Source organism: Oenanthe melanoleuca, chromosome 12 (assembly GCF_029582105.1).
Source record: "Oenanthe melanoleuca isolate GR-GAL-2019-014 chromosome 12, OMel1.0, whole genome shotgun sequence".
Classification (NCBI taxonomy): domain Eukaryota; kingdom Metazoa; phylum Chordata; class Aves; order Passeriformes; family Muscicapidae; genus Oenanthe; species Oenanthe melanoleuca.
In genome coordinates this window covers 11,596,063-11,618,043 of record NC_079346.1, presented here as the reverse complement: position 1 = coordinate 11,618,043, position 21,981 = coordinate 11,596,063, and the positions used below count along the sequence as shown (strand labels likewise).

General features: G+C 35.1%; 1 protein-coding gene across 34 annotated transcripts in view; it reads left to right on the top strand.

The window, feature by feature from the left end:
• Positions 1–21,981, top strand: part of SLMAP (sarcolemma associated protein) — a 76,070-nt gene that overhangs the window by 40,615 nt on the left and 13,474 nt on the right. For 5 of the 34 annotated variants that reach the window (XM_056501951.1, XM_056501950.1, XM_056501981.1 and 2 more), the window contains exons 6-18: positions 676–771; positions 1,033–1,104; positions 1,786–1,926; positions 2,572–2,709; positions 3,943–4,111; positions 4,197–4,247; positions 4,734–4,784; positions 8,310–8,372; positions 12,687–12,743; positions 16,113–16,196; positions 16,463–16,522; positions 21,167–21,289; positions 21,871–21,945. In XM_056501951.1, coding sequence (XP_056357926.1) covers positions 676–771; positions 1,033–1,104; positions 1,786–1,926; positions 2,572–2,709; positions 3,943–4,111; positions 4,197–4,247; positions 4,734–4,784; positions 8,310–8,372; positions 12,687–12,743; positions 16,113–16,196; positions 16,463–16,522; positions 21,167–21,289; positions 21,871–21,945 — 1,180 coding nt within the window. The remainder of the gene's footprint in view (positions 1–675; positions 772–1,032; positions 1,105–1,785; positions 1,927–2,571; positions 2,710–3,942; positions 4,112–4,196; positions 4,248–4,733; positions 4,785–8,309; positions 8,373–12,686; positions 12,744–16,112; positions 16,197–16,462; positions 16,523–21,166; positions 21,290–21,870; positions 21,946–21,981) is intronic. The other 29 variants (XM_056501959.1, XM_056501958.1, XM_056501960.1 and 26 more) reach the window with 18 other exon arrangements.

Here is a 21,981-nt window from a genome sequence, read left to right as displayed (position 1 = left end):
AGCTTAACTGTATATAAGTTCTATTGATTTATTGTGCCTGGTTTTGTTTGGCAATGGCAATTTTTATTTGTTCACATCAAGGCTTTTGAGATAGATACTATCTTTATATGTATTTGCTGACATAGCAGAAAGGAGCTCATGCAGATGCTCTTTCTTTGGAAGCCAAATACATATTCACTCACCAATCTGTTCACTCTCCATATCCTGGAGTTAACAAAAACGCTCTATCTTCCTGTCACAAACCAAAAGTCAAACAAAAATAGTAGATCTTGCTTGGCATTTCTCTTTTGTGACCTCATTTGAGGACGAACAGCTCATTGCATGGAAGCTGCCAAATTGTCTTTTGGTGTCTGCAGTTTTATTACTCAAATCATTGACAAGACAAAGTGTCTTTAAATCAGGAAGAATGAGAGTGTGTCCTCAGCATATGCCACATAGCTTGAAAAATGAAGGGTTTAGGAACCTGAGGTTATAGGAGATAGCATTTTCTGATCAAACTATCCAAATAAATTTGTGGATGGATCAAATGGAATGGGCTTATTATGCTTTTGAACAAGTCAACAGTGTTTTCTACTCATATTTCCTTTTTTCATTGTATTTTGGGATCTCTTCTGTTGCCCCTTATTTCCTGAGTTGTCAGTTGTTGAACTGACTGGTGCCCTGCTCTCTTCACAGGAAGCCTTACATCGGGAACAAATGTTGGAACAGAAGCTGGCAACCCTTCAGCGACTACTTGCTGTCACACAAGAGGCTTCAGATACTAGTTGGCAGGTATCTGCAGGCATCCTTTCCTTATGGACTGAACTGTGCATTGCCTGATAAATTTTAGCTGTTAATGAGGAGGAAAAGCAGCAGAAATAATAACAACTTTATGGAGGTTCTCTAAAATGTTTAATAAATTTAGTGGTTATGTAACTTTGAAATAGCTATTAGCAGTAAGTACTCCAACAAAATTCAGATCTTAAAAGCAGAACTCTACTGGCACTACATTAAGCATGTGATAATTCTAAGGTGAATCTTCTTTTCTTCTAGGCTTTAATAGATGAAGACAGGCTGCTATCAAGACTAGAGGTTATGGGAAATCAATTACAAGCTTGTTCAAAGGTAAGTAGCTCACTTAAATATTAGGAGTTCTGAAAGGCAGCTCTTTTCAAGTGTTTTGAAAGTATCTAGTTGTAGGAAAGAATTTGGAACGTAAACTTTCCAAAATGAGCCTATGCAACTTTGATAATGTGAGTAGCACCAAAACAGTACATCTGCTCTGTATTTCAAGGTATCTCAATAAGTGGCTGCTGTTTTCATTGCACATGTCCTGTCTGATATTCAGAGTTTCAACTATGTGCTGCCCTTATTGTGTAGGCTACCTATGCCTGCCTTGGATTTTAATTTTTATTTTATTTCTATTTCCTCTCAGCTGTCTATGTTGTAAGAACTTTTTCTGCAGGTCTTTTTCTCCAGGTTTAAGTTCTTTCTTCTGAGACCTGTTTGTCCAGTTCTATGTCTCCTAGGTTTGATATTATCTTAGCAGTGCCCAAAAAAAGCACCATAGTTTTCCTGGGACCAAAACTCACCACTGAATGTGTGCTGCTATACATACACTTCAAAAAATAGCTTATTTATACCTAGTCATGTTCAGAATCTTTGATCACTGATTTGTGCATAACATTTTCTCATCTATCAGAAATTGCTAAACATTTTTTTAATATTACAACTTTTATCACAATCTAATTTGGTTACTGAGCAAAACAGTAATTATTCTATTCTTGAATTATTTTACATGTGCAGAATCAAACAGAAGACAGTATACGAAAAGAGCTTATAGCATTACAGGAAGACAAACACAACTATGAGACAACAGCCAAAGAGTCCCTGAGGCGGGTCCTTCAGGAGAAAATTGAAGTGGTCAGAAAATTGTCTGAAGTGGAGGTACTGAAGTTTCTTGCCTGTTCTTCTGGAAGTGCTGAGATAGTTGTAACTACTGCTATTTAGATCTCTGCTTTGTTGCTGTAATATGTCAGTATCTGCTGTACTCTGACACTTGCAGGATATTAAGTAGTAGTGTTTATTTCTCCTACTGGACAGGACTAAGATTGTTAAACCATTAATGAAAACCTCTTCTTTCAGCTCTTCCCTTTTCTCCCTCCTTTCCAAATTCATGATGTTATCTTACAGAAGTTACTGTATGTTGGATATACACAGGGAACATGGCATACATGCATTAAAAAAAGTGCTGTAAGACCTTATTTAAACTGCAGCATTTATTAAAACATACACTTAACCACTTGTACAAAGTATGCTCTAAAAGGAGCTTTTACAATGAGCTTTTACAGGTAAAGTGTTAGGCACTCCTTTGAAGCAATATTTCTGCCCCCATAATATCTTGCATTATTCTATTTTCCTTCATTTCCTTTTCCTTTATCATTAATTGCTATATTCCCTTGGTCAAGAAGACTCATAACACTAGTTGGCATCCTGTGCATATATACTGCTTGGAAAAAATAGATCTACACTGTTTGGTAGTTTATTATCTATCTATTTTATTATCTATTGCATAATAATTTTGTCTTACAGCGGAGTTTAAGTAATACAGAAGATGAATGTACACATCTGAAAGAAATGAATGAGCGGACTCAGGAAGAATTAAGGGAATTAGCTAATAAGTACAATGGAGCTGTAAATGAAATTAAAGATCTTTCTGACAAGCTAAAGGTAATGACAATTTCATCTGACTTAAAATAGAACTGTGATAAATGAAAAAATAAATACAGTTTAATTTCTAATGCAGCAAACGAAAAAGTTAAACTGGTTAGACAACAGTTAATAATAGAAAGATGCATATCATCTACATATTCTTTAGGTGAAGTTTTGATGTAATTGAAATTGTCATCAGTGGAGCAACTTCCTAAAAAGGTTCCCTCTTCATTCACTTTGAAAGTTACTATATTTTTGGGGCTGAAATATATTCTAGTATAAAATGATGTTTAGTCCTATCCAGCTATGGATTAATCCTGGATATATCCAGGACTAATAACTTTCAAGCCAATCATCAGAACGGTAAGTGGAATAAAAAACTAGAATTAGAAATAAATTTGCGTTTCATGTTGCCTCTTTGTGTAGTTACAACAAACATAATTAGTCCACCACATTGTAATAATATGGCTCATCTTCCATCTTGCTATCAGGTTTGATATTAAACTAAATATATAAGTGTATGAATATTTGAGGTTTTTTATGCTGGAGAGCAGAATAATCACTTTGATAAAGCCTGTTCTCCAAGAGTCTCCAATCTAGATAGATAAGATTTGTGGAGGATGAAGGTGGTTGGTGTTATCTCTGGAGACCTGAGACAGTTTTTGCATTTATCCTGGATAAATACTGGAATTGGAAAGTAGGTTCCTAGTTCAGTACCTCAGAGAAATTTTTCTTTCCAAATTATAATGTTATATTGATGGTCTTAAAGCAGTTGGTTTCCCAGTAATGGGTTGATCACTGATGATTATTAGTATACCCAGAAGGATCAAAACTGAAACTTACTACCTTGTTTTGAGGGAGGAGACTGTTTAAAACTTAAGTTCTTGATATCCAGCAAGGAAGAAGATGTGACTTTGAATCAAGGTAGTCTGTGCAGTGTACGTTCAGTTCAGAAGGGTGCTTGGGTTTTGATTGAATTGAGATGCTGGAGACTTGGCCGTTTCTTAGTTCTATGGCCATTTACTGTTACTGTAAAATTTATGTTGCTCAGTCAAAAAGTTAAGATATTCTGAAATTTTTGCAGTCTACTTGAGGTGAAATTTGTATAAGGGTAATAGATTTTTTTTTTCATTATCTGATTAGCAAAGAAAGTTACTTATGTACATTTAGTTACACAAAAATGAAGAAGATCTATTCTTCCACATATTAATTTTGATTTCTTTGGGAATTTTAAAAAATCTTTTTGAGCAGGTAGCCGAAGGAAGACAAGAAGAAATCCAGCAAAAAGGACTGGCTGAGAAAAAGGAATTGCAGCATAAAATAGATGAAATGGAAGAAAGAGAGCAAGAGCTTCAGGCAAAAATAGAAGCTTTGCAGGCTGATAATGACTTCACCAATGAGCGGCTGACTGCTTTACAAGGTTAGTCAATAGCGGGGGAAAAACTTTGATTATTTGTTTTTCTTTTAATCTGTGAAATACCTTTTTCTTGGACTTCTGTTTGCAGTACGGTTAGAACACCTTCAAGAGAAAACTCTTAAAGAACACAACAGCTTAGGTAGGTATGATCAATTTCTTGTTTCAAGCTGGTTTTCCAGTTTGCTGTTCCGTTACTTTTGTTATGACAATCTTGTGGTCTCGGTGTGTGGCAGAAGATTTCTGGTGCCAGTTAGCCCAGCAGGGAGCTCTCCTGGAATGGAGAGTCCGTGTCGGGGCAGGGCCTGCAGAGGGCGCTGCTGCTGCGGGTGTTCACTCTGGCCCGGGGCTCGGAGGGACCTTCGAGACGCTAGATTTAAAATACTTTTTTATATATAAATACGCATGTCTGTGTATATAATAGGCAGTAATTCTTCGGAGTTAATAACCTCTTAGACGTTTGAAGAAACAGCAACATGATCTGTAGTAGGAAATTCATCAAACTTACCTGGTTTGGTAGTTGTGAGGAGGTGGTATGAACAGCCAGGTTCAAAATGCTGTGTTTATAAAGAAACAAGACCCACACCATTTTTCTTGGTCCAAAAATAATGCCCTTTCTTAATCCTAGGCATACAAGTTGACGACTTCATACCTAAAATTAATGGGAGCACAGAGAAAGGTAGTGTATCTGAAGGCTACCTTTTGTTTTATGATTGATGTTTGAAAATGAACAAATTCAAAATGTTCTTTGAAGTTTTGCGTGGAATTTTTTCTCTTTACAAATGAATTTGTCCACTCCTGACCAGCTTTTTTTTTTTTTTTTTTTTTTTTTGCTTTTACTTCCAGTCACAGTGTTTTTAGAAAGTTCTGTAAAATACAACAAAACTATTTGGAGGCTGTCTTTTTTTGTTGGGTTGTTTTTTTGTTTGTGTTTTTTTTGTGATGGGCTATCACTGCAATCAGTAGGAGTCTACTGGTTAAATGATGTCAGAGTTCTGGCACAAGAAAGTAGAAAGAACTCATTGTTTTTCCTTTTAATTTTCCCTTGCAGCACCTAGACATAGTGTTTTTCTAGTAAAGTTGGGTATGCTAAGTAAAGTCAGCAAAACCTGCGCTTTTCTAAATAGCTTTAATATGAAAAATGTTAGTATATAAAATTTATAAACAGTGGAAATGAGCATTTTAAAACTCAGGACTATCTTGATGTGAAGCAGGAATTAATACATATTGAACTAAATGATAGAGTTTTTTCAAGGCGAGTTAGTTAGAGCCAAATATTCTAGCACATGTGTCTTAGCTAAGTTTTTTGAGTGAAATTGTCCAGTATCACATAAAGAAAAAGATAATCTGCTTATAATTCCAGACTGTTTAATTGTCTGAGATATATTTGTCCTCTCATGTTAATTTAAATTTTTCCCCTGATGAAGTTTGCTTGTACAATCTAAGGAATGGTGGTAGCCTTGTTTTGAAGGTTCAGGGACATATATAAAGAGCTCATGGTTTTAACCAATATTCAGTGTTTAAAGATTCCTGTATATATATTTTTGAAGCAGAATTTTAAAGCTTCATATGCATATTTGTAATTTATGACGTTCTTAACTAAGGAGACCAATTGCAAAATCAAAAGTTAGTCATGACATAACCTCATGGCTGGTCCTTAATGGGAACAGGAGGAGAGATCTGTTAAACACTTACAGGAACTGCACCAAAACCTCCCCTAAAGCTAAGACTACTGGCTACCTCTAAGTGTCTTAGCATCAAAGGCACTTAGCTGTGGTGGAAACTGAGGGTAGCAAGCAGGACATTCAATATTTGTCCCCACTTTTCTTTACTGCTATTTGATTTTATTTTTGTTGAGATTGATCCATCTTGCTGATGCATTATTTTAGGTTGGTAATAGCTTGATATTTGATAGTATGAAAGATCTGTTTTTCTCTTTTTTAAACTTTAGCTAATTTGAAACATTTTGTACAAGCTGTTAAGCTCTAACTTCAAATACAAGTTATTTTATAGAGGAGTAATTTGTAACATCAGACCAGGTTCAGCTTTTTTTAAAGAAACGTTTTTTGCTTGTTTTTAAATTGTTGGTACGAATGTCATATGAGATTTTTAAATACTAATACCTTTTACAAATCCAGATTTTAAAATTGCCCACTTAAAAATCATTCTGTGATTATAACTAATGTCATTATATCACTGAAACTCACTTTTTGGGTCAAAGGTGAAGAAGCAATCATTTTGGGACTTATTTTGAGTTGTAGAACAGTCAGTGTCATCTGAATTGATCCATGACAAGATAGATTCCTCCATCCTATGAGTAACAGTGGAACTTGTGCTTAAACCTGGAAGTTTTAGGAAGCTGTTTTCCAGATTATTTTTCTTTGAGTACAGACAACATATAACTGCTCATTCAAATTCTCTTTCTGTGTGTTTATACAATCTATCACCATTTTTGTCATGCACATGCCATGCTATTTCATTATTTTAGTGTAGTTTTTCATTATTCTGTACTTATCTCTGCCATACCTGATCCATCTCCATTTCTCTGGCATTTTACAGCTTGCTGCTTGTGTTCTCTTCATGACAGTCTGTGCCTTTTTGCATCTTCCAGTCCCTTATGTAGGCCTTGTATGACAGATGGACAGTTATTTGCTCTGCCAGATTTTGAATTTTGTTCTCATAGAAGCAGCAGGAAGCAGTTACTGCTGGGTATTTTGTGGGGGTTTTTGGGAGGTTTTTTGTTTGGTTGGTTTGTTGGGGGGGGGGGGGGTCTTATTATTTTTTTTTTCTTTGTTTTCTTGTTTTGTTTTTGGAGAGGTTTTTTGTTGGTTTTTTGGGGGGGTGTTTGGGGTTTTTTGGTTGTTTCTTTTTTCCTATGTAGTTTTGCATTATTTTAGACCAGCTGAGAATTTTGGGTTTATAATGCAGATTGAGCAACTTTGGTAATGAAAAGAGGAAAACTGTAAAACCCATGTAAAATCAGTGTGCTTTTAAAAATTCCTTTTGTCTCTTTCTCTGAAAGTGTGTGCACAGGCAAGCTACCTGGCCTGACAAGAAAAATAGTTTTACATAGTTTTTTCTGTAGCTGTAGCAGTCAAGAGCTGTATTCAGAGTAGAGGAGCTAAGAACTCATAACCTCTCCAGAGGCTTTTAATAAAAGAAGTGTATTGGAGGATGATGGTTAGGCAATCATTTTCTCTCATTGGACATACAGAAAAGCTGGTGCAGAAAAGAGGAATTTGTTTGTACAGCAAGCCCCTGATAAAAGTTCTATAGAACTAAGTTGTTTCAAAAAGTGGTGTTTTTCTCAGTGTCTTGCACCACACCTGGCTTTCACCTTTAAATTTTGTGAGCCATATATTAGGTAAAGAAAGATACAAGAAATTTGTATACAGTCATTTAGAGGACCAGGTAAAAATGAAAAGAAAAAAAAAAAGGAAGTTTAAATTTTACACCCATGGTTCTGTTTTTTAAAAGCTCTGTCCTTGTGGGTTACTCCAAAAAGTAAACTTTTTTTTAACTTCGTAATATGGTAAAGCTTAGCATTGCAATTGAGCTTCTGATGTCAGAGCTAATAATTGAACAATTTATTTAGAGTGTACCACATTCTGCAGCTTTGTACTAATAACAGCCTTTTCCCACTACTGGACTCCTGGTCGAAGGATTTTTGAGGTTCTTCAGAAAGGAAGTGTTTGCACCTTGAAGTGATGCAGAATTCTGATGGAGCTGGGAGCTGAACAAGGACTTGAGTAAACCTGGGAATGGAGCCCAGTTTTAGGAACTTTGCTGCAGAACTGTTTTTTCCAAGTGAAACTGTTTAAAAAGTATAGGCATATATTCAATAACACTTTTAAAATAAAGGGTGTTAGATATGAAGAATCAACATGAAGTTTGATGAAAAACTTTGAAAATATCAGTTTGAAGCTAACAAAAATGCTGAAGCTTATAGGTTAAAAACATGTTTCTTTTGAAAATGCAGCTGAAGTCCTTCCTTGTGATCAGTTTAAAAGAGTAACTTATTTCCTAGTATGACTCAGACATTGTTTCAAGTTTGTCTTGTCTGCTTGCATATTAACTCAGATTTGATTCAAAGGTCCATTGTGAATACACTGACAAAAATTGTTAATATGCTTTTCAAATTTTTTGTTGCATCAATTTGAAAATGATAAGAAGATGTAAACTGAAGTGTTTCTTTCTCTACTAGAGCACTTTCTTTCAAAGAGTGGAGGGGACTGCACTTTTATTCATCAGTTCATAGAATGTCAGAGTGAGTACAAGAGTGTTCACATTTGCTTTAAAAAAAACAGAAAACACAGAAAAGGTGGATGAAACCAGAATTTGGTCAATATTTAATATTTCTGTAGTAGCAGAAATTTTCTAAGCATAGAGTTGTGGCACTGTGGTATCAAGCAGATGTCTGGTGGAGGCAGTGATGGTCACACTTGCATCACTTGCAAAGTGATGGTCACATTGTGTCTTCTTCAAAGTTCATCCATTACTATGCCCTGACCAGCAAAGGGGTGGTGATATTGCCACATGGTGTTTGAAGCTGGGTGTAATTTTTCACCTGTTACAAATTAAGATGAAACCTGTAATTTTAAGCAAACATGACAGGCAGCAGAAGGATGGAGAATGTGGTACCTTTTCACATATCTATAATTTATCTGATAATTAAAGGCCTTACACATTCTCAAAATTAATTGTAATAAAAGAGCAAAAAGGAAAACAAGTCCATAGTTAGTATGTGGAAATCCAAGAGACTGTTTTAAGAAAAGCAGAAAATTGCAATACCAGTCTTTAGAAAGATGTGTTATTCTGGAATGTGAACGTGTTTTTCAAAGCAAATGCTTTTGCAAATGAGTAATGAAACAGCACTGTCTGCACATCTATATTAAGGAAAAACTGAACATGTTAATACTTTCTGCCTACTGAAAGAAAAATATCATGAGAATGCAGAGAAGCAAAGTGCTATTAAACTTCAAGAAAGCCTGCTTTTTTTTTACTTCAGAGTTTATAGAAATTATGTACCTAAAATTGAGCAGAAGAACATTTAGAAGCAGAAATAAGACAGGAATCATTTTTGACATTATGCCCATTGGACTCTTTCCTCTCAAATTTTCATGAGGAAGTGTAGCAGACTTTGATTTTACTGCTTGTGATCCAGATTGCAGTGCCATAAACCAAATGATGTGGTACTGCTAATGTTTGTCTAAGGAAATTTAAACTTTTATTTAAAAAATCGTTATTTAAAAAAATTAATGTCAGGCTGCAGTTTAAAATAATTCTAAATTTTGCAAAGATCTTGTATGAATCTTCTTTCCATACATAAAAATGAAGTTAAATGCTTGAGTTACCTTATTTTGTCTAGAACATGAAGAGCACACTGTGTGATGTTCAAATTGCTTGCCTGTTTTCATTGTTTGGATGTTAGATTAACCTATTTTGGCAAAACTTAGGTTAGTATCACTTCTGCAAACTGAATGTGACTAGTCCTGTCACTGTTGAGAATGAAAAGTGATCAATGGTATCTGGTAAAATATTCTAAGAGTAAAATTAAGATTAGTGGATTTATGCCTACTCTTTCTTAAGACCTTGAAAACTTCAGAGTAAAGACCCTGCAAGGCCTCGACTGCTTCACTTTTAAAGGAGTTGATTAGTTCGAAAGGGTTCAGTATTTTACATTTTTTTTGTGACAGTCTGAGTTTTTGCTCTCATGTCAAGAAAAAAATTCAAATCATTGATACCCTTGTTTTTTCTTGGACCAAAAGTTTGCCTCTTCCAAATTCAAGTGTTTAGTCAGGCCTCCCAATATCATGAGCTTAAAATCTGCAACTGTAGGATCTATTCTTTTCCTTTTGTGTGTAAATGCTGCCCTTCAGTCCTATTCCTGTTCTTTGCTCTATGTAGCATCAAGAGTTTGGGACTCCTGGGGAGAAGAATTACAGTCCCAGAGATTGTCAAGAAGTCAAGTTTTAAGGCACAGAGCAAATAGTGTATAACAATATCATAAAGATTGGTAATACAGAGGAAAAACATATCGTTCATCATGTGGTAGTATGTTGGGGTTTTGCCCAGAGGTTTAAAGTACTAAGAGAAGAGCAAATTTGTTACTTAAGCAATAATGGTATAATAAAAATCCCAGAAACCAGACAGTTTGTAAAATCCAGCTTCTGTAGATGTTTTAAAGGTATTATGTAATTATTTTCATTTTTAAGTACAATGCACTCACAGTATCATCCAGTAATGTGTCCTGATCTCTAACATCTGTGAAGTGTTATGAAATCTGGCTCTGAATGATCTGGAAAGTCTCTTTCTTTCTGATCATTCCATCCAGTTCACTTGTTGCTCATTCCATAGCCTTTTTTTAGTAACCACTGGTCAAAATCAGTGATACCAAGAGCAGAAGTCATGGTGCTTCTTTTTGATCAGTATGTGATATGCATTATTAGCAAAAATGTGATGATGTATAGACCAAAGTGAGATTTCTTGCCTTGCTGGCGTCCTGTCTTTCACTCCAGTCTAACCCCTCTTATTATTTTTTCCGTTACTTTGTGATTTTTGCATTTAATTTTAAATGAAAGTCAACTTCTTCCTTTTCACCAAGCTGATTTTTGCAAATTCATTAATAGTAGTTTTTGATTGAATTATTTCTAACTTTTCCTTTTGACCTTCAGGTGTCAATAAAGTTAAAGCCATTTAGTATCACTTTTTTCAGATGGTTGGAAATTTGTGCCTTAAGGGACAGGTTTTTTTCTTGGTTTTCAAACCTGGCCTACTTCAAAGACTATTTTGATGCCAAAATATAAATGTAGAGGTGTCGTGTTATTTAAATGATAATTGTACTGTTAATAGATCTTAGGTATTATATTGCACATAGTGATAGGCAACCTAAATCTAAAATGGAGGTCTTACATTGACAAGTAACTTGCTGCCAGTAACTTGATTCCCTCCTCAGTCTAGGCACAGTCATTCTCATGAGCTCTGAGGAACTCGAGGGTGTTCTGAACTTAGATGATGAGTGATCTCCTGCAGTTACTTGAGACCTAAAGCCAGTCCTGAAAATCCAGTGTGCTGTTTCATGTTCTGAAGCAGTATTAGTAAAATATTGCACTAATGCAGGATAATATTTGTAGATAAAAGTAGGTGGAGGGAACATCTCTTTTAGACTTGTTTGTCGGTGTGAGGGAGGGCAGAGTAAAGGACAACCTGTTGGCCATGAAAACCCTTCTTCAGACTTCAGGGCTTTTTGTCTGAAAGCTTGTCTACCATCTAGGGTTGTAAATGTTATCTCCTGCCAGATCTTGTCCTGCATCTGTCCATAGATTGTCATAGTTACAGCAATATGCCATCAGAGGAGTAGAGGGACAAGTTAATTTCCAGAGATACTTGAAGCTGGAAATGCTGACTAAAGTTTTTTTGTGGTTTTTTTTTTTTTTTTTTTGGTTGGTTGGGTTGGTTGGTTGGTTGGTTTGTTTTTTTTAATTTGAAGAGGATCTACTGTCATCCAGCATCTTTAGTTTGAACTCTCTTGTTTGTGCTGTTCATTCAGCCTCTGTGTCTGTTACCTGTTGACAGCATATGGAGTATCCAGCAAACTGCATTCCCTGCCTGGTTATCAGGGATCTGACAGGGAGAGTATGGAGGGGAGGCAGAGGCAGCTTCAAGCCTGATAATTCAGGGGCTAAGAGCTTTCAGCATGGGTTAAACTGAAAAATCTACTGCACAGGAATCAAGGATGTGATCTGTAAGATGGGACCCTTGATACTTCTGTGTTGGCATCGCTTTTTAAGGAATTAGAAATGAAGAAATCTCATCTGCAAAGAGAAATTAATTAATCAATAGGTTTTTTTAGTGTCTTTTATTAAACCAATCCTGTTCTTCCCTTGGTGTTCTTGTTTACATTCATGTCCTAGCAGGAGTTAGGACGAAGTTAGCAATCTAGTCTCAAATTCCACTTCTGAGATGTTTGTGTACCTCACATACATGAGTAGACTTCACTAAAGTAGACTTTGTGTAAAAACTCCATTTTTCATGAACCTGAATGTAATGCATTCCTAGTTTTTTGGAGGTTTGTGCTGGTCTCTTGATAAGTTTAAACAAGGAAAGGCTGTTTCAGTGTACCTTTCACAGGCACTGTTAAAAGCAATTGTGATGGCAAGTGGACTTTATTGCTGTTTTACTGTGGTATATTTCTTGATTTCTGCTGTGTTGGATGGGTGTTTATGCAACCAGCTCTTCAAATTCCTTTTTTGATAACTAAACTTGAGAACTGTGTTAATTATTTGTTGCTTCTGATTAGCTTTTTTTTGTTTTAAAGTACATAAAATTAATTTTTCTAAATTCTCATTAGTGAACTGCAGCATTATGTAAGTCAATAAGGAGAAATAATTATGCACTGTATCACAGAGTTCTGGTAGGCTTGTGTGCTCAGCTTCATTATTCAGTGCCAGAATAAAGTTTTTGTTCAAGCCTGACTAGGAAGTAATATTATCAGCTTTTAATTTGGTCATGGAATGTATTCTACGTAGATACGTGCAGGGAAAATTTGAGCTTGGAAAGTAACACTTATTTTGTTTGGCAGACAAGATCATAGATGAAGGACATCTAACCAAAGTGGAAGAAACAAAGCTTTTGAAAGGTTAGACTTCTGGATTATTTAACTGTTTTTGAAGCATGCTTTTTCTGTCACTCAGTGCATGTTCTGTGCTAAGCCAGCAGTTTGGGTTTTGGTTGAATATGCATTTGAGGAGAAATTCAATAAAGGGGAGGGAAATTGTTTGCTGAACTCTACTCCAAATACTATTGTAGGCTAAAAAGATTTAATAGAAACCATTTTTGAAGGTTGAGTGCATGAAATGCTAGTCTCAATATTGACTGAGTTATTACTTGAATATGCAATTTTTAAACAAAGTAATGTTTGTAAATTCAATTCAAGCTTTAGTGCCTGCATGAATTCTAAACGGGATTTTGGTTTTATTATAATGCCACATAGAAATAATGTTTGGTGTCATTTTAAGTTTTAAATAAAAGTGTATTTTAATTGGACTATTTTCTATCTTACACACTCGTAACTTTAAAATAAGTGTATACCTCCTAAATGTGTCTTTTACAAGTAAAATATATCTGTGCATCTAGCTCTTTTATTTAATGTATAAAGCAAGTTAAATTAAAGGAGTTAAGTCAAGGAACAGTCATCCTTACCTTACAATGCCAAGGTCAGGATTGCTACCAAGTGTGCAGATCAATATTTCTCAAGTGCCTAATAATGTAAGATGGTTTGGACTTGCAGGCTCGCTCCTCTCTTGCAGCTTCTTATTGATGTCTAGATATTCTACTTCAGTTCTTTACCCTCTGTCTTTCTGCAAAGTGTTGTGTTGAGTAAATGTTAGTTTGTTAAAAGGTCCAGTGTTTTAGAAACATTTTAATTTATCTTCCCTTCCTTTAGTAAGTGGAATGGCACCTTTAACTCCTTTCTGTATGTGAGGAAGCTATAGACAAGGTGCCATATTTGGCAAAAGAATGCATACAATAACTGTAACGTAACACTTGCATGTCCCTTCCATTGCAAAGCTCTGAGCTATTTTTAGTGTTTGGTAATGTATTCTAACTCGTCAAGTATGATGTCAACACATTTTAATATACTTTATCACTTTGGCTATATTTATTCAGCTCAGTTTTATTATGGGAAATAGGAACAACTGCTGTGATATAATATAGTACAGGAAAGAGTTTTGTGCTTACGACTGTGGTTCCAGAATAGGAAGCAGGTTTCTAATAATTTGTCTGTCTTCTGCAGTTTCACATGTAGAACTGGTGCATCTTTCCTTTGGTGCCTCATCTTTTGTGCCTTGTTTCAGAGGGGGGAGCAGGCTGGTGTACCAAGGGTGGGTGGGAAGTATATAAGCGGGTACTGTGAGGGAGAGAATTAATTCAGTGGTTGGAACTTGCACTGTTCCTCCCATTTTGCACAGAGCAGGAAAGCAGTATTTCCATGGATGCCCAGATATGGTAAAGTTAGTTGGATATGGATCTTGCTCAGCTTAGTGCTTCTGGATCGGCCACTAACAAAAGTGATATGGGTGAGGCTTTTAGGCTATACTTTTCTTAATAGTTTGAAAAATAATATATTACTTGGTTTAGTAATTATTACAGTTTTGATGGCAATCCTGTTAGCTTGGTTCTATGTGATAATGTGAAATGTTTTGATTCATAACACTTCTAGATAGTAGTTTTAAAAACCTTATTCCTAAAAATAAGGAAGATCCCTTTTTTAGCAAAGAACATCATCTCCCAAAGATTAAGTTTTTAACTACAGCAATCATTATGAATTTTGAAGTCTGCTAAAATGGGAGTTGTGTTTGGAATATCTGCCAGGTCTGAACCTCTAGTGTGCTTTAACTGTACAGGTGCTTTTCCCTTTCCTTTTCTCGTGATTTTGGTTGCATTAGGATGGGAAGAGTCTTATTCTTCCTCAGCTGCTTTGTTTGTACTTGGTGCCTGTTTCATGTACAAGTGGATGTTAATCTAGCACTGAGTTGTAGAAAACTTTTCATTTTAGATTAAGAAAACTTTGGAGGTTTTTTCTGTTAACCTGACCGTGTTCTGTCATGTTGATTTCCTCGTTAGCCGCGCAGGTTGTCTCCAGTTTCTACTTCTTTTGTTTTGGGGGAAGTTAGTTCTGTGTATTCTCTTGTTATTTGAAAAGATGTCTTATTCCCTTGGTTTTTACTAAATTTCATACACTAACCCTGTTGTATAACACGATTTATTTATTTCTTCCCATGTGCTGATACTTCATTTACTTCATGTTTGCATGCATGTTATCTATATGTGGTGAAATTATTTGTGTTTGCTGTGCTTTTCTCTGTGGATGGTAGAAGTTGTGTACTGGGATTGCTGTATTGACCCCTTTTCTTATAATATCTCTGCCTGGAACTCGAGACTCAGAGGAAACCTCTGTTAACCTCCAGGTGGGCAGCAGTGCTGTCAAAGCAAGGCTCTCAATAGGCAGCCAAGAAAGATTTCATTTTGCATAACTTCACCTGAATGTTGGTGACAGTTCCTTGCTGACAGACCTGCTGGGTTAGTGTCCACACCAGAGATGGTGCTTTTTTTAATGGACCAATCAGAGCTAAACCATAATTGTTATTTAAGGAAAAAATTTAAAAATGTATTTCAGTCATATGTAATATTTAGACTTTAGTCAGAGGTGTATCTGTGTGGGACAAAGATGCACTGGTGTAATTAAATCCTCTTATTTTGAAAATGTGTTCACTGAAAATCTATAACTGGGAAAAAATCCCAAACAACAGAAAATCTAGCAAGCCAAAAAAAACCCAAGTCAACTGTGGCTTCACTAAGCTGCATGTAATAAAGTGCTGAATTATATATTAACAGATATTTCATGAAGGTTTGTTTTTTTTGTGTGTTGTTTTTTTTTTTTTTTTTTTTTTTTTTTTTTTTTGTAGAAACAACATACACTGCTCTCTTAATACAATTTAAACTGAAAATTCTATAGAAACTAGTGTATTAATTTATATTGCTGTGATTCTAATTGTTCAGACCACACTTCTTTTGAACAGTGTTGTATGTACAAGACTTGTTATTATTTTATCTGTCCAAAATACTGAAACACAGTTTTATTCTTAACAGCAGTTTCTTTCTGACTTGCTACAGTATCTGCATTGTTCTAGTTTTCTTTTCTTATTTGTTTGCTGATTGAATCAGCTTTTCCACAGTTCCAGCTGGCAGGAGCACAGCATTAACCCAAGTTCAAGCTGTGCACGAGGCAATTGCATCCCTTATTAGAGGCTAGGCTGGGTTAATGACTCCAGGGATGCGGAATCCATTTTAGCCCAGACTTGCAAAGAAATAAGCACCCAGCAGGTTTTTAACTGTTTCTTGAACCAAGTTGTTTTCTATTGACATTTAGCACTAGTTCAGTGTAGAGGAGGAATTATGAACAAAGCATTTATTGATTGTAGTTGCTTTTCCTTGTCTCTTGCAGAGAACCAACCACGAGTCAAAGAATCGAACGATTTGTCTGACACCCTTAGCCCAAGCAAGGAAAAGAGCAGTGACGACACTACAGGTAAGAGTTTAACTGACATTTCTGTAACCTCTAATTAGTTTGAATTAAATCTAGGTAATCATGAGCATTTTCTTAAAGGAATGGAGTGTATTATGCAGAGTTAGAGACAAGCTTTGAGCAGTAGTGTCTATTTTGCAGCTTCATAATTTGACTATTGTAAATTGAGAGGGACATAAAACGTTCTCTTCATGTAAAGAATGTGTATATGAGAACTGTCTTCAGTCTGCCTGCTCTCTGAAAGGTATGGGGTTTTGTTTTTTTTTTAGATGCTCAAATGGATGACCAAGATCTAAATGAACCTATTGTCAAAGTAGCTCTTCTAAAAGGTAAACAAATTTACTTTTGCAACTTTAGATGCATAATCTGTATATGTAATCTTTTTATCTAACTGTTTTTTATCAAATGTGCAATAAAATAGAATGCTGGAATTCAAATATGTTAATCATGTAGTATGGAAGAGTTAAATATCAGTAATTACTCCTTTGGGTGTTATAAAAGCACACTTTTGAGTGTTGCTATAGAAATAATTTATGTATAAAGGTAATCTCTGTACTCACTAATGCTGCTCTAGGAATTTACATGTTATTAGTTTGACTTGAGAAGTAGAGTCAGCACACATTTAAGATTATACTGTGGAGAGGAGGGGTTCCTTCATCACTGACATTTTTCAAGCATCTAATTTTACTTGCATAGCTTCCATCACTGTCAGAAATGCTTCTGTTAGTTTGCAGCTGATGGGTTAATCAAAACAAGATTTTAGATTTTCTTTTTAACACAGTCAAGATTGGAAGTTTGTGTCATAACTATTTGGAATTCTTATTGAGGCTTTGATTTGAACTTCATTGCTATAAAAGTAAAATTTTTATTGGTTTTGCATTGAAGGAATATACTTAACTAGCAAGCTGATATTTACATGTTCATTTGCTGAAGAATTTTTTGGCATATTAATTAGTTATTACATTTAGCCTACTGAAAATAATTGTATGCTTCTTTAACAATTAGACACTTGATAAGATCTGTGAAATTATGCTCCTGTTGGGATCACAAGTAAAAGAATGTCACAGTTCTTTGTGATTCAGAAAGGAAGGAAACCATAACGGAACGTAGGAGACCTGTAAAAGAGCTTTTCTCTGCAATTGTTTACACTCCCTAATTTTATAAAGGAAAGGCTTCCAAAAATTGCACAAATTACTTTTGCTGTTTGGCAACATGTATAAAATGGAGTTTGATATTTCCCAGTGGACATCAGTTCAGCAAAGCAGTTTGGAAAGGAGTGTTTGAGATACCGGACATGTTCCGTTTGGGGTTTGCTCTAATATCTGCAAATAATAAGTATGTTCAGTGACTTTCTATGCTAGAAGGTGGAACTTGATAATGTTGTTTGTAGTGGTTATAGTAGTCTTATTTTTGGTTATAAAACTGAGGTTGGCAGCAACTTTTCTCTCTTCCTCTTGAGGCTATTTATGGGCATTCCTATTTTGCTCTCACAAAACCATTAAAAAATATCTGTGCAATGAATCATTTGCCCTTTTAATTTTTATGAAGAGCCTATAAACCCGCAGTTTTGTTTGAGTTTTTTTTTTTCCAGAGAGCTACTTCATGTGCCTGACTTTGTCCTAAAAAGGACCTTATTTGCCTCAGTAAGGTTTTCAAGTGGACTTGTTATGCAGCCATGTAATTAAGGAAAAATGAGAACATTTTTGATCTGGCAGCTGTTTGGAATGCAGAAACAGTGGTCTTGTTGAAATTTACAAAACAAATTAATGGAACAAGAAAATTATGAGACTTCTGATTGCTCTAGTTTCCTTCAGGCACTTTCCATCAAAATTTTTGAGTGCATTCAGGATTTGATTCAAGTTTCTACAAGTCAGAATCTGGCAAGAAAGGGAAAGGGGGAAGCTGTGACAAATTAGATTGCTTTGTTTTTGCCCCCCACAAAGTAAACGACTTTATTAACCATTCATGACAGTTCCCTGGACACTGTTGTTTAAACAGGCTGCTTGTGGCTACCAATTGTAAAGTTAAGGGCAGGTAAATGTTAAACAGATGGAAAGGAACAATAAATGTCATTGGAAGGTTGGTCATCTTGTTGCTACCAATGTCCCTGTGTTTTCAAAGTAATTACAAGACTGATCCATGGAATCTTAGGAAATGTTTTCAGCTGCAGACTTGCTGAATAGTGGCAATTTATACAAGAAATTTTGAAAATCAGAAGTGGTCTGTTAATTCAGAAAGTTTGGGAACCATTGTTTTATGTCAGAATAACCAGATACTATATTTTAAATATATGATTCAGTTTTCTTCATGTGGAGCTTATGATGCTAAGAAAAAAACCTCGGGATTGTAATTGTTGTGTCTCACTTCACCAGAGTACCTTGAAAATTGTGTTCTGAATAACCTGAGAAATCCTGCAAAATTCTGAAAGTCAACTTTCGGAAGTGAGGCTTGAAGAAATACCATGCTCATAAAGTTGCTTCTACAGGCCAGGCACATTCAGATAAAGGATAAGCTAAGACTACAGCCTATATGTGCTTCTGTATTATCTCCGTTGGCAAAAAAAACCCAAAAAAATTAATAGTTGAAAAAAAAGTTTCTTAACCAATTTTAAAATTACCTTTAATGTTAAGGGAAGCCTCACTGTATTTGTGTGGGAAACAAAGTGGTATTAATTGAGAGTATTTCTTAAAATATGGCAAACAAACGGATAATGGATAAAAATTTTCCATGAGGTAAAAGAAATGCTCTATTTGACCTTTTCTTTTTTATTTAATTTTTTCTGGCACCTTGTTTTAATTAATGGTAACCCCTTGGCCTTGTCTGAGGACAGTTGCGATATGAATTTGCTTCTAAAGGGAGCTGATTCTAAGCATGATGATATTTAATAGTTTTATTATTTGTAAATAGGGCAATCCTACTCACTGAATTTTTTAAAACTAGAATTAGCACAAAAATTGTATTTGCTTTGAACTGCAAGACATTTAATTTTCAGTTTGGGAAAGATTAAGAAGCTAATATTTTCTTGTGCTTATATGTCTTGGCTTTGATTTAGAAGCACATCAGGCACATGGAAATTCCCCTACTGTGTTGATGTAGGAAAGAGTTTACCTTGATTGTGCCTTTGCTAAACAGATTGTTGTCCCTTAAATTGAGCCTCTCGTCTCTTTTGAAGCAATACTGTCTCTTATGATGTGTGCTTTCATTGACTGGAAAACACTGCCATCATAAAGTTCATTTAGGGTGTCTGTTGTTGGATTTGGGACACTACTTCTTTATCAGGAGTGATTTGAGCATAATTTGTCAACTTCTTCATGCATTTCTTCTGAAAAGTCTCATTAAGGAGGGTTGAAAGTCTAATTGCCCTAAATCTTTTTCCATGAGAAGCTAAGAACAAAACATATTCAGTAAAGAGAAACTTGGATTTAGAACTAATAAACTATAAAACAAAGTATTTGGATGAAACATGTAGTCCTCTCTGTTCTTTCTGCTCTCATAATTTTGTTCTGAAAAAGTCTAAAAGCACATGTGTGTTCTCAGCTCTGCTCAAACCCACCAGTTCATTACTGAGAGCAGGAAAAACAGTCCCTTAGAGAGATGCAGTATGAAGACTTTAGTATGATTTGCTAAACCATTTTCTTAGTTAAGAGAAACAAGAAAAAATCTACAATTACTTTATTGATGACCTATACAGCTAAATATGAATGCCAAAAATACAATGATGAGCTAAATTATAGTTTTTTATTTTTTCCTTATTAATGAAAGGTCCAGACAATCCAAAGCAATATTTTTTCTAAGCCTTTATCTTAAATCCATGTGGTCTATAGATGCAGATGTTTATTGACTAGGTAACTGTGTAACCCTTTTCTATCTACCCTTTCCCATGATACACAGCTGGAATTCTTTCACCAATTTCCTTCCTTTACCTTTCTCACCAACCTAGCTTTATATCAAGTTTTATCTCTCTACCTATAGATTTTATTAGTGCTGTTTGTGCCTACTGGAAGATCAGTTTATGTACAGACAGTGCTTAAGGAAAATCTAGTAAATGAGAGTTTTCTGGATACTGTTTTTGATTTTGCAGATGCCTGCAGGCTGGAGGGTTCTGCATCTAATTTCTAGATGTGTGCCCATTAGAGGACACTCTTAGTAACAAATACTTGGTTTTCCTCTTTTAAATTTCTCCAAAACTTCAGCTGTGAAAGTATTTAATTTGTCTGTGACTGCAAGTCATCTCTTGTAAGCCTGAGAGGAGTTTAATATGCATTTTGGCTAATACAAAACTTATGGGGAAGAGCAAATGTTTTTATTTAGAGTTTAAATAATGTGCATAGGTTTATGATGATAATGAAGATCTACCTAATACTTTAAGATAGAATTTTTTAAAAATTAAGTGCATTATTTATCTTAGTATTTGCTAAGGCCACTGAATGAAATAAGGAGGCTTGAATTTTTTTCTTTTTCTTAATTTTGTTTTTGGAAATTTCTCTTTTCGTTGTTCATCTCCAGTGAAAGAGGGGGAGGTTGAATCTTGGGATGTGGTGGGTGGGTGGCAGTAGTGAAACATGGAATAGCAGCTCTTGCCTGAGCCTTGCCTGGGACAGGCTTAGAGCAGCTTCCTTTAAAAAGAGACAAGTTGTAAACACAGTCAAGGATTAGTCTTAGGCTTGTTGTACCTTGTTTTGTCAATCCAGAACTCCTTGCCAGTTTATACAGTGTTTTTTAAAACTCTCTAATTCTTCCTTGGTAATTTCTGTTTCATGTTGCATGTTATGTATAATGATTTTTTTAAGTTTGCACATGTTTTACACTTTAAAATGTGTATTAATATTTTTGCTAATATTTGCCTAATCCGATTTTGAGTTTACTTTAACTAACTTTGGAACATTTGAGTAAAAAGTTGCCAATCATCACATAGCACTGCAAATTAAACTGTTGTACAAATTTATGATTCAAAGAAAATGTTCTTTTACCAGATGAATTGCAGGGTGCACAATCAGAGTCTGGGGCTAAGCAAGAAATTCAGCAACTGCACAAGGATCTGATTGAAGCCCAAGAGCTAGCTAGGACAAGTAAACAAAAATGCTTTGAACTTCAAGGTGAGACCCAGATCAACTTAGTTCTGTAGGGTATTCATTGCAATTGTATATACCAGGTAGTTCAAGATAAACCAACATGTTTTCATAGTATTGAATGCATACTTGAACTCTGTATATTTCATCTGTATTTCAGTCAGGTAATGGATGTGATTGAATGTTTTCCGTGGTAGCTCTTTGTTAGATCATCCTATCAGCTATGTAATTCTGTTGTTTTTGAGAGGAGATAGTATAGTCCTGTTTAATTACATATTGTTCAGTGCTCATTAGGGGTTATATTTACAGCCTTTTTTTTTTTTCCTTTCTCCCACACCAGTTTGCATTTAGCACACATGGAGTTTTGAGATCAGGCAACAGATTATATAATTTTCAAATTAATTTTAATACTACCACAGTAATGGAATGATGTCTTAGTATTAACTTTTATTAAACTACTTACACAGTTACTACCTTCAATAACTTCCTGAAGTAATATATTTGTTTAATCTTTTCATTTAAGGAGAGGTTGTGACTAAAATTAATTACACAGGTGAAATACATGTTACTAACAAAAACTCTTGGGCAATTTTTGCTTATATTTGTAGCTCTCTTGGAAGAAGAGAGAAAAGCATATCGAGTGCAAGTTGAAGAATCCAACAAGCAAATAAATGCTCTGCAAGGTAGGAGTTTTTTCCTCTCACTCTTTAGAGAAATTA